The sequence below is a fragment of the Hemibagrus wyckioides genome, linkage group LG25, assembly GCF_019097595.1.
Source record: "Hemibagrus wyckioides isolate EC202008001 linkage group LG25, SWU_Hwy_1.0, whole genome shotgun sequence".
Classification (NCBI taxonomy): Eukaryota; Metazoa; Chordata; class Actinopteri; order Siluriformes; family Bagridae; genus Hemibagrus; species Hemibagrus wyckioides.
The window spans coordinates 7285234-7298274 of record NC_080734.1 but is presented as its reverse complement, the minus strand read 5'-3'; the positions used below and the strand labels follow the sequence as shown (position 1 = coordinate 7298274).

Below are 13041 nucleotides of genomic sequence, written 5' to 3'. Positions count from 1 at the left end.
TTCCTATAAATGTGTCAGTGACGGAGAAACAGAAGACAAAGGTGCCTGTCCTTCTCTATCCAGACATTTGTTAGTAATTAGGCCGGGATGGGACTGGCCTGCAGGAACATATGCACTCCCTCTCTCTCTCTCTCTCTCTCTCTCCACTCCACCTCTCCCTCCCCTTCCTTCTGTCCTTCTCTCAGTAAGGAACACACTGCGATCTCTGTTGTCTCTCTCCAAACTGCACATGTTTCTCAGCTTCTTCTAGTTCTGTGGAAAAGAGAAGCATGTTCTGGAGTGGCTGCTACATATGCAGACTTGCTTAAACATGTAGCACAAGTTAGCTGCTCAAAACAGCAAGTGAACTCCGATTACAATAAAGTGGATTGGTTATAAACAGGATACTTATTTAAGACTCGCATGCAGCTGTCTACTTTTTATCAGACAGTGGAGGACCTGTGAAGGGAGACAATTCTCAAGACTACCTGCTCATCACCTCTCCTTCGGAAACATCGTTATACAGCAAATATGAAAGGTAAGACAAAATTCTTTGGTCATTTTTTCCCCATTAACATAGATATATATATATTGGAGGCATTTTTCTGTAAAGGCTACACCTCTTACCCCTTTCAGTGTCCGGGGAAAGTCAGCATATGTTGATCTTGGATGTAAGACAGACTCAGAAAGAGGGGTTTATATTAAATTTCCACATTCTCAGCACTCAAGACATTTGCTTTGGCATTTCAAACAAACTCCTGCATAAATAATACCATCAAGTGATATTATCCTGTAATGTTTTTTTTCACTGGAAATGAAGCTGAGTGATACCTTTTGAAGGCAGAGGTAGCATACGGGTAAGCTGTTTTTATGGGGAAAGGGAGCAGGTAGGAGGTCTGTTTCTCTTTATTTGAGCTCATATCCCAGAGAGCTGCAGGAACGGTGCATTTTCGGCGATCAAGAGACCGGCAGCAGGTGTGTGACCGGAGATCCACATCACATGATCCAGTCTGGGCATGACTACAGAAATACCAAGTCATGTGTATTGACAAGTGGTGTAAAGATATACTTATTTGCAATACAGCTGCACTGTTTAAGAACAGCGTGTAAAATTTGTTTGGAGGTGGTGAATGAATAAAACTGGGTTTGCCCGTATTGTTAAAAGCTGTTTAAATCTGATGGCCAGCTAAATTTATCACTGGTGTTAATGAGTTTTCTTCTTGCTTCTCTCTGCCTGACAGTCCTGATGAATGTGGCATGGCATCTGTGCCTCTAAGTTGCAGTAAATAGGCTGTGATCGTTGCCACAGGTCAATGAGGCCTGTTTACCTGTTAGTCCCTGGAAATACTTTTTGTTTGTCAGTCCTGATGATGGCAACATGGTCTCTGTACATGCCAGCCCAATAAATGAGCCTTAGACTCTGTGCCTGTAAGTTCCAGTAAATGGGGAGTGGCATCTGTGCTCATTAGTCCCAGCAAATGTTATATGCCTGTTAGTCATTGTGAATGATGTGTGGCCTTTGTGCCTGACAGTCCCAGTAAATGCTTTTTGCTGGTCAGTCAAGATTATGGAGGTGTGGCCTCTGTGCTTATCAATCCATTGAAGAGACATGGTTTCTGTGTCCTGCAGTTGCCCTGTAGATTTTGTGCTTGTAAGTTGTACCTCTATCTCCATCAGTTCCACTAAATGCTTTATGTCCGTCAGTCTTAATCATAGAGATGTGGCCTCCAAGCCTGTGAGTCCAATACAAGAGACTTTTTTTTTTCAGTCAATTCAAAGATCCATGGTCTCTGTGCCTGTCAGTCCAATGAAGGAGGTGGGGTCTTTATGCCTGTCAGTCCAATGAAGGAGGTGGGGTCTTTATGCCTGTCAGTCCAATGAAGGAGGTGTGGTCTCTTCCTATCAGTCTAATAAAGGAAGTGTGGTCTTTATGTCTGTTATTCCAATGAAGGAGGTGTGGCCTTTAGGTCTGTCAGTCTAATAAACGAAATGTGGTCTCTGTTCTGGTCAGTCCAATGAAGGAGGTGTGGTCTCTTTTCCTTTCAGTCCAATAAAGGAGGTGTGGTCTTTGTCTGTCAGTCCATTAAAGGAATCGATTTCCCAAGAATGTATCTCATAACAAGTCTGAAGGTTCTATAGTATGTGTTGAGATAATGCTATAGCTTTCTTCATTAATATGCATCTTTGAGGCATGTGTTTTAGTTTAACAGTTTCAACCCCAGGCCACAACACATGCATACATTAGTTCATTTCTCAGTATTTAATGAAAATGCATATACACATTCCTTGCATTTCATTGCTTCAGAACATGCCCACATGCTGCTTATAAAGTACATCTGGAAAAGATGGTTTGTTGACACGGATAAAGTGAGACTTGTGCGTTTGCAAAAGGGCTTCATTGTGCATCTTTGGAATTTGGGTAAACACATCTAGCACATATAAATGAATGCATAATTATTTTGGATTTTTTTTTTAGATATTAAAATTTAAAAAAAAAATTAAAGATTAAGTTAGTATTAATACTTTGCACATCTCTGGAACACTTCATCCTGATTTGTTGCATGCGAAATAGACCACAAGAAACGTCTGTCACACCACATGCTTTGTGTATCCGGGATCCTGACTGGTTTTATATTCCTGGGCAGTGTTACACAGCCTTCATAATAACAGCATGTGACTGCACTGCACTCAAATATTAACTTTCTATCCAAACAGCATACAAACACACAATTTTATTTATTGAAAGACGAGCATACAAAAGCTGCGATTTGGGACATAGTTCAGGAACACAAACCACTGATGAAGAGCTCGGGATTGGAGTGTGAGAACTTGTTAGATGTGTTAGATGGCAGTGGTTAGGATTGTTAACCACTTAGCAATCCAGAAATAAAATAAATAAAAGGAAATTGTTTATTATTCCTTTTGTCAGAAACTAGTTGAAAGCTACTCGGCTTCTGATTGGCAGAGAATGTGCACTGATTCACAGTTGCCAAAAAAAAGCCTCTTTCATCATCACAGTCTGGACTTCAATACAAATCAGCCATCTACAGATTTACTCTACAGAACAGATTCAGAGATTATATTTAATGACTATACAGCATGCCATGATTCATATGGATGTAGTTACTCACTCGGCACAGTTCTGAGTTGAGCTAAAGGGCACGTGTGTAACATCACCACCACATCTAATCCCCTTGTTTTTACAGGAAGTGGGCAGAATGCTATAAAACATCTTGTCCAAGCAGACCAATCACCTTTAATCCTTCCCTCCACCTACATCTGAGAAGAAAAATGCTGAGTGTCAAAGATTTTGATATACTGCATACCCACACTTGTAGGCCAACTATTACATTTCAACCGAAAGTTATAGGTGGAGCTCATTATTTTGTCCTGGGGCTGTTTATTTTCTTTCTTTTTTTTTTTTTTACAGATCCAGTTAACAAGCTCTCCATAATGCTAGCGGTTTTCTGCTGGAAAATGTTATATGGAACATGTCTGAAGGACATTTTGGTATCTCCATGAAGATTAAAGACTTTGAGAAAACATTTAACATTGTGCATATTTAAGCCTGTATTGATCTTACATGCTGTAACTGTTTTGTTAATATCTAGACTTGCTTTGCACCATTCAGTTGATACTGAACTATTAAAGACATTTATGTCATTTTATTAGCTGGATACTGGCCACCATTTTTCAATTTTCCTTGGATTTCTGGAAATGAGGTAGAAGTACACCCTGAATGAGACTCCAGGGTACTGTTACATAATCAGTCAGGTTAAAGGGCATTTAGGGTCATTCATGAGCTCACTAAGACTCCTGACTGGCTACTGCCAAAGTAATTCCTTCCACACAGATCTTCTGGATGGCTGCAGCATTGTCTAGATTTAATCTTTCCCAATTGAAGGGGGAAACCTAAACATACAGGCAATTGTGTTCGATTTTCCATCGTCATTGTGTGTGCTATAAAATTACGCAATCCTTTAACATACGTTTCTGCAGTGTAAATCTGTTTAAGTCTTACATCAGAAGACAAACTGGGTTTCCCGCTGACTCATCACTCTCATCAAAACCAAATTCTCCTTGTGTTCTCCGACTTAAACAAACCCTCCATTTCCTGTAGTTTCTTGGGCGCCTGTTCCAAACATCCTGCCCCTTTCAGACATGCAGAAGTTGTACTTTTGAAGGCTGCTTCTGTTAGATGAGCCTCAGCAGTTTTTTAAAAGTAAGCTTCTGAACTTGTTTTTGGAGAAGGATGGCCGCCATCCAGACCAGAGGATCTCCTAAATTTTTCCTCTGTGTTGTTGGCAGCGCTAATGCCAGTGGCTAAGGTTGAGGCTGTTGATCCAGAGACACCTGCGTAACCACTCCTGGATTGGAAAAAGTGCAGACAGACGGCATTCCTGCACATTTCTTGGTCTGTTGGTGCAGTACTTCACTCACTTGACCTGTACACTCGGGGTAGATGATGCCCTGTAGCTGCCCTGCACACCAGCTTATAACAAACAAACAAAAAAACCCCCCCAACAATTTAATGTATGTTAAGCCTGACTTTGAGAAATGTACTAGATGATATTTTATGGTTAGATCTTGATTTGGAGTTGTTGCTATCCAGTAACTGTCTAATCAGCTTGACTCAAACAAGTCACTGCTTCAGCATCTGTTAATCGAACTTTGGCCCAACTCTCTCTGACTGATGCTGGTAGAATTTATAATGTGTTTGTGTTATACACCAAGTGGAGCCATTCTTGTTAGAGTCTTCTTCTTCGTGCTGTTTAAACTCAGTTATGCTATTCTTACTGTTGTTTTTGCTTCCTCTTCTCCTAAAAGAAGATATATTTTTTCCTGAAGTACTGATTAAACCACACTCCTTTCCCTGACTTCATGTTTTTGTATTACCGTGTAGTGCATTAGGTTCTAGATATTACCTCATGCTTGGAAGCAAGCCCAAGTCACATGGTTTGTGTCATGGACAGCAGAACTGGCAGCTTGTTTTTATTTGATTTTTTTTGTGAAAATCTTAAAGTACCATTTCAACATGTGCTTTCATTAACTATCTAATACAAAACCCTCTAATTACTTTTCTTGCAGAAAGCTATTGTGGCTATGAGAATCAGCTATTCAAAGGTACTGTGAATTTTTTCTCTTTCACTTTTTTCACGATTTGCTTATTTATTAGTCATTTGGAATGTGAATGTATTCATTTCGAATGGAATAAAATGGAACAATTTGTCCTGTTTTGTTTTATTATTTAAAAGGTTACATATTATTCATTTGAAATAATCCAACAAAGCAGTCCACTCATTATTATCTGTGTTCTGTCAGGTTGGGGAGACGGAGAGAGTTTTAATGTGCCTCAAAGGAGTTTACAACATTGATAATAGGCAGTTAATGTATTTGTGCTGCTAAGATCTTGCAGTTGTCACTCATTTATCTTATGAACAATCTCTTTTCTCAGAGGAGGACCTGACCGGGGAGGAGGAGGAGATTCCTCCCTTCAGAGGTTAGAGAGAAATGAGAAAACTTCCCGAATATTACAGCATTGCTAACAGTGTGACAGATCTGTAACTACGTGCATGCTGTGTGAACATACAAAACTTGATCTTACTGAGTGCTAATGAATTCAAAGCCAAGAAAACAGACACATAGCAATAATGACAATGATGATGAATGTGATACTAAACTGAAAACTCTAGCAGATTTGCACTTCTTTGTGTCAGCTTTTACAGTCTTGTTTATGTCCCAATGCCTGTTTCATACAATTCTTTGTGAAACTAGGAAATGGGTGTGTAAACTGTAAATATCTGGCACAGGCTGTATGGGTTTATTAAGCAGAGACTTAACTTCAAGTTATGTCGTCACTTTAGAGAATTTAGAGACAGAGAGAGAGTAGAACTTTTGGGCGTAGTTTGAAATTCGTATTCGTTTTAGTGGTTACTCTTGTAATGGCACCACAAATCTCTTTAAAATGAGCTTATGGTTTGGCATATGGAACCATGTACTCAAGACTTGTTTGTGTCCACAGGAAGAACCCGAGGAGGTTGTTTGAAATGTCAGCAGACTCGTTCTCTCCAGCTGGCTGTCAGAGTTCTTTACGGCTTCTTTGCCTTCATAGTCATCGCCTTGGCAGTGCTGGCTTCTCTGGGTGAGCTAAAGATGTTCTTGAGTCTTGAGTAACCACACCATCCTGATGGAGAATATCCTGGGAACCCTGGGCACAAGGGGGAAATACACCTTAGTCCATCATACACTTATTTACATATAGAGAGAATTTAGCATAGCCATTAAATACGCTTACCAGTGGGAGGAAACTGGAGAACCTGGATGAAGCCCACAAAGGATGAACATGTGAAACTTAGGCAGGTTCCCATACACAGGTTTAAACCAGGGTTCCTAGGGATTTGAGGTATTGCACCATGGATATCATAAATACCGTGCCATGATGCGATAAAGATGTTAGGTTTCACTTACAAATAAAAAAAAGACATCTGTCCATTGTTAGTGATGATGAATATTAGATGAGTAAAAATCAGCTGGTCTCACTGTCTAGAATGAGTGCCATGACATTAAATATCCTTATAAAGTTCATTTCAACATTTGGCATTTTAAAAGGCACCATGGTTACAAGTCTCACATCACCAATCAGTCCACCAACAGCGTCCCACATTCACTACGCTTGACTTCACTGCATGCTTGTGACTCAGTGGAGTTGTAAAGCACAGAGAATTGAAACCATGGGGGTCTGACTGAAGAACAGAGGAACTGCCACATAATTACGGTATCATATGAGCAGGTCATCCTCTCTGTCAGCCACTGCAGGGTCTCCAGATGTTTCTCTCCAGATGTATCTCAGATTTCAGTGTAATCATGGGCTTGCAGAGACCTAACCCATGCTTGCAGATTTACAGATAATAACAAAAGGACAGCAAACAATTCCAAAACACACTTGAGGCTCTGTGGTGGTGCTGATATTTTACTGGGAAGACATAAATTTGACCTGCAAATACATGGCCTAATGAACTGAAAACAAAAGAACTGGAAAAGACAGATTCCAAAACTGCTGTTACTGCTAAGTAAAAAACAAGATAGTGTGAGGGCAGAAACACTGACACATCTGTTTCATATTTCTCAGTTACCCAACATGGGTGTAAAACAGCAAGCTTTCAATTGTCTTCAAATAAAGTATATTATTTCATAAAATCTATCAAAGAGCAAAAAAAAAAACTAATAAACTTTGACGTATGCAAAACATGGCAAGAGCCAGAGGAGTTATAATGTAATCTATCATTATTAATCCCTGTTTTATAACAACAGGGCCTTTTCATCACCCTGTCGAAATAAAACATGTTACATATGCATACAGTCTAATAGAACTCTGCAATACTGCATTTTAATTTGAGGATTTAGGCCTTGAAAATATTTCTGTTTCTGTGCCAGGGCTTTGAACAGTTTCATTAATCACTTAAACCTGAAATTAATTTGTCATCAGTTTTTAGGAAGGTTGACAGCTTATATGAAGAGGAATCACTTTATCATAAAAGGATGACCACGGGCCAGGGGAGTACTCAAGGTGAGATATTAATATTGTCATATCCCTAAAGAAGGAAATTGGTGACAGTTGACAAATGAAAAGAAAATGATTGTTCTGCTATGGGGGTATTTATTCATTTTGCTGGCATGGTTTGGTGTTTGAGTCCACTTATACCCTGGATGTCCAATCTTATCCAAAAAGGGCCTTTGTGGGTGCTGGTTTTCATTCCAACCTAGCAGAAGCTACACCTAATTCCACCTGTTTAATCAGTTGATCTTGGCTTTCAATAGACTCAGCTGTGGCTTCTGCTTGGTTGGAATGAAAACCTTCAGGCCTTTCCAGATAGGATTGGACACCCCTGACTTACAAAGTTCTCAATCCAAATGAAAAAATATAGATTTGAGAAGCAATGTTTTTAATAGCACTCTCCACCATCATCATCAAAACACCAAATGACAGAATAGCTTTTTTAAAAAAATGGTAATTAGTTATTCATCTAGAAAACTGTAAGCCATGTTTGAAATTGGCCCTCTGGTCTGATGATAGTATTTTTCTAATCACGTGGCTTCTTAGTACTCTTTGCCCCCTTGAAGTCGGTCACTCATTGACTCAAAAAAAAAAAAAAATCCTCCTTGTTACATTACTACTGGCTTGAATCTCAGGTGTAAACTGAACAGATACTTATAATTTGGAGGATTTATCTTTTTTCTGCTTTTTCTAAGTATAACAGTCATACTGTTCTATCGTACAGCCATCCAAACCCATCAGAAATGTAAATATAATATATATTTTGCAGATGTCATGAACTGTACAGAATGCTACAGCACAGTTAACTTCCGGGACGAGATCATTAGGCTCAAAAAGGAGTTTGAAGACCTCCAAAAGATGGTTGTGGGTCAAGAGCAGTTATTGGACCAGAACACTCAATCCCAAAACACTCTAACACAGTCCAATAACAGGATGATGAGAGATGTCCAGGCTTATGGGATTACTATTAAACGAATAAACCAATCTCTTGAGCAGTACCTGAATCAGGTAAATGGATGGCAGGCTGTTATCAATGAGACTGATCAGGGCATGAAGACCTTGGTCCAAGAACAATATGATTTGAAGGCTACTGTTCAACAGGTCAACAGCACTGTCTCACTTAGTGCCTTGTGGATAGATGCTCTTCAGAGGAAAGCCGAAGAAGAGGCATTGGTGTTACAGAAAATTACCAAAGACTGGCAGAACTACAGCAGAATACTAAGTGCACTCAAGTCCAATTCCAGCACTAATGTCCAAACTATGCGAAGCATCCAGAGTGGCATCTCTGCCACATATCAGAGAATCAGCATGAGCTCAGATATGGTGCAGGAGCTCACATTACAGGTCGTGAACCTGCAGACACAGCTGGAAAACGTGTCTTCATACATTGATGAGCATGAGGAGAACATGCATGACCACCAATATCACGCAAAATACTATGAAAATAGGACTGGGGAAAGGTTTATGACACTCGATACAAGAATGGGTTCCATTGAACTGGAGATTGAGACCATTGCCTCCAGCATTAATGCAACAGTCAGCCATGTTCAGAGCATGTACAAATATATCAACATGGAGAGCTCATCTTGCCAGTTAAAGCTGGGGGGCCACACAGAAGACTTGCAGAATTTAAACAATACTGTCTTGCTTCTGCTTAACCTTGCTGATTCCTTGAGATCACAATATATGATCCTTAATGTACGTCTTGATATGGATATGAGGAACATCTCTATGGTTATGGAGGAGATGAAGTTGGTGGACACCAGGCATTCTCAGCTAATCCAAAACTTCACCATTTTGAAAGGTAGCAATACTTTTTAATTGTAGTATATACTGTTAGATGGTGCATTCTATAAAATGTAGAGGAATTTAATCTTTTTGTTTTGCAGGTGCTCCTGGTCCACCAGGTCCAAAGGGGAACAGGGGCGAAGCAGGGCCATTAGGTCCTACAGGATCAATAGGGGTTAAAGGAGACAAAGGACGCCCTGGTGTTCCTGGTCCTCCAGGTCCAAAGGGTTTTATAGGGCCTAAAGGAGCTCAAGGGGAACCTGGACCTTATGGAATGAAAGGAAGCCAAGGTTTTAAAGGAGCCAAAGGGTCTTTAGGACAACCAGGACCTCGAGGTGAACAGGGGCAGAAGGGCGACATGGGATTTCCAGGCAAAGATGGATTGCAAGGGCCAAAAGGACCACCAGGAATCCAGGGTAAAGCAGGACTCCCAGGTTTACATGGTATCCCTGGGCCTAGAGGAAAGCCTGGACCTGTTGGCCCACGTGGACCTCCTGGACCACCCGGGAACTCCACGATGGGATGAGAAACTACTCAGTTACTAAAATTGTAGAAACTTGTGGTTTCACAAACCACCTTGCTGGAAACACAGTGATGTTACCGAGTATGGATAGATGAACTCAACTACAGCTGCTTACATTGCATGAAAATTTCACCTTAAATAGACCTTATCTTCAATATACATTCCTCAGGCTATAAACCGCACATACATATACAATATCTGACACGCATCACATGACTGTGCACTTGGCAACATGACCATTAACTTGTACTGATGGTGGAAGACTACGTAGACTACAGCACAGTTTTTTTGCGACGTTTTTGGACTTTTGCTTTTCTTATATATCTTAAAAAGATATTTTAAGAATGTCTTTAAATGATAGAACAGTATGTTGTGATATTTGTGAAGGCATTTTATGTGTTCATTTCATTAAGAATCCCTTACATATCATGACAACAAATGTTAAGGCACTTTAAATGTTAATAGTATTTTTAATCTAGCCATTATTTTAGAATTAGTTCTATTTTTGTATATACACCATGGCGTATTCGGAGCAGGTACTCTGAACAAGATACAAGAACGTGAAATTGTGAGATTTTTAATTATTAGTCCTGCAACAATACTATTCCCAACAAAAATGCAAAATACAATGCACACAATAAGAAAATACTTACTACAACATTAATACTATGTTTAAACGTACATTTTGACAATTTTACATGTGCAAACATTACTTTAAGTGCTTTCACATACTTTTTGCTTTTGTGCAGTATTTTATATTGTGTTGTAAGAGTTTGATTTTGACATTTGTGTTTTTACACTGTATTAAGTAAAAAAGAAATAAAATAATATCTTGAAAGAAACCACAATTCCAGGATAACTTGGGAGGTATAACACTGTACAGTGTATAAAACAGATTTGACCAGCACCATCCTTGCATATTTAAATGTACAATGATATAGAAATCTTTCATTTGCAAAGATAAAAAAAACAGAACTCTTGCAAATGTTAAATCTAAGCAAAAATAGAAATTTTACTTCTAGTTAATGAAGTTAAGTATTCTTTATTTTGTCACATATACATCACTGCACAGTGAAATTCTTTCGTCATATATCCCATCCTTGAGGGTTGGGGTCAGACTACAGGGTCAGCCATAATGCAGCACCCCTGGAGCAGGGTGGGTTGAGGGCCTTGCTCAAGGGCCCAACAGTGGTAGCTTGGCCGTGCTGGGGCTTGAACCTCAATCCTCTGGTCAATGGCCCAGAGCCTTAAACACTTGAGCCACCACCGCCCACTATACTATATATATATATATATATATATATAAATAAATAAAAAAAACGGGTCAAAAAAAAAATCACGTTAATAAACATTGTAATAAACATTTCAATTTTTCATTGAAATTGAACATGAGCTTAATCACTGATATAAAATTGAGCCCAGGCTAAAAATATTTAATTCCAAAAAATAATTTTTTGAATGTTTGCATATTTATTTATGCAGCTTTATCTGTTATCAAATTATTACAACATTTTTGATAATTCTTTTATGATCTTCAAAACATTTTGTGCCATTCATAGCACAAGATTTGTAGCAGTGTGTGATATAAATAGAAATGTATTTAGCAGTCTTAATTACAACGACTTGGTTGAGTTATTAAGCAATTAATCATTAAGTAATTTGTTGGCTGGGAAAACAAGGTGCAGATTGTTTCAGCCGGTTGTGAGCTCATGGCTAGTATTTTCTCTCTTCCTCAATTTCATGACACAGGTCCAGCCAAGCAAAACAAACATCTGGGGCAGGTTGACGTAATTGCCTATAAAACATATAAACATGAGAAAAGTTGTGTAACATTTAAATGGCATGTGCATGTGGACTTCACTAAATTTGTGAAATGAAAATTGCCTTAAATACCTAGAGACTATTTAAGAACAAGTGGAAATATTGAGTAAAGCTCCTACAGATTTCAGGATGTTCAGCTATTAGTAGTTTCCTAAATGTTAAAGATCATGCTCTGATCGATGTCAACAAAATGTAGAAAAACACAATTTCTGAATATATATTATTGTATATATTCTTCATTATTTGATTACAATTAAGTCAAATGAATAGCTAGCTACTGAATAGTACAAAGTTATATGTGTATTTGTTTTCTAATAAAAACATTACATTAACACTTAACATAACATATTCATTTTAATCAAAGATACTACTGTAGAGAAGTACTATGTAAGAAGGTAAATAGGAGTTCACAGCATTTACTGTAACAAACAAAAAAATTGCTGACTCTAAGGTTTCTCCTGCACTTATGTAGTATCTATGGAACTTTTATAATAATTACTGATAAATTGCTGATCACCCCGACATTATTTCCCAATACCAAAGCCTCACTTTCTTCCTCGAGATCTTCTACCTTAAAATATCTCAAACTATTCTGATATTAAAATGTAAATGATTCAGTAAGCTCAATTACAACTCTCCTGTGCCAGAGCACATGGTCAAGTGTGTTGTTTTTATTTAGCCAGTCTTCTGAGAGAAATCAAAAGTAAAAAGCTGTAATGTAGCCATGTGTAATATTTATTCTCTATTAACCCACTGTCACAATTTTTGTAAATAGATGTACTATTTAATATAAGAATCATTGGTAATGAATTATCATGTGTAATATCATGCCACATCTTTATTAACTACTGAAGATCAACACCACGCTTCATTAATTACTGTTCTTCATTTTACAGTACTATGCGGTATCATTAACTTGAAGAAATACACAGTAACATTTCAGTCAAAGTTAATGGTGACATGGAACAGAAATACAGAAATCAAGTAAAGAGCCAAGAAGTTTTTTATTGTCGTATAGCCAATGCAGTCCATAGTGAAAACAAACAATATTCCTGCAGGATCCTGGTGTTACATAATACAACACAGAACTAAAATCTGCTGATTAATCTATTCACATACATTGCATGTGCGTAACCTTGTGCAAACAGCGCAAGACAAGAGATCAGACAATACAACACACTAAAAGACAGATATATAAAATTGCACTGACCAGTAATCAGTCTGTGTGGTTCTGGGTACAAATAATGATGCTTGGTTATCTATTGTAGTTTTGTTTTGTTGTCAGTTTGTCTCTTTAGACCTGCCTGGTTCAATAAAACAAAACGCACTGACCATGTACTCCTCTGAGCAGCTCAACCAGTAGCTCAACTGGTTG

At 38.4% G+C, this 13041-nt stretch overlaps 1 protein-coding gene across 1 annotated transcript; it reads left to right on the top strand.

The window, feature by feature from the left end:
* The first annotated feature begins 166 nt into the window (after positions 1-166).
* scara3 (scavenger receptor class A, member 3) lies at positions 167-10359 on the top strand. Its single transcript, XM_058379175.1, has 7 exons — positions 167-517; positions 5068-5103; positions 5435-5479; positions 6002-6121; positions 7466-7546; positions 8304-9338; positions 9424-10359. The coding sequence occupies exons 1-7, from the start codon at positions 511-513 to the stop codon at positions 9846-9848; spliced, it is 1749 nt and encodes a 582-aa protein (XP_058235158.1). The 5' UTR covers positions 167-510; the 3' UTR covers positions 9849-10359.
* The last annotated feature ends 2682 nt before the right edge of the window (positions 10360-13041 follow it).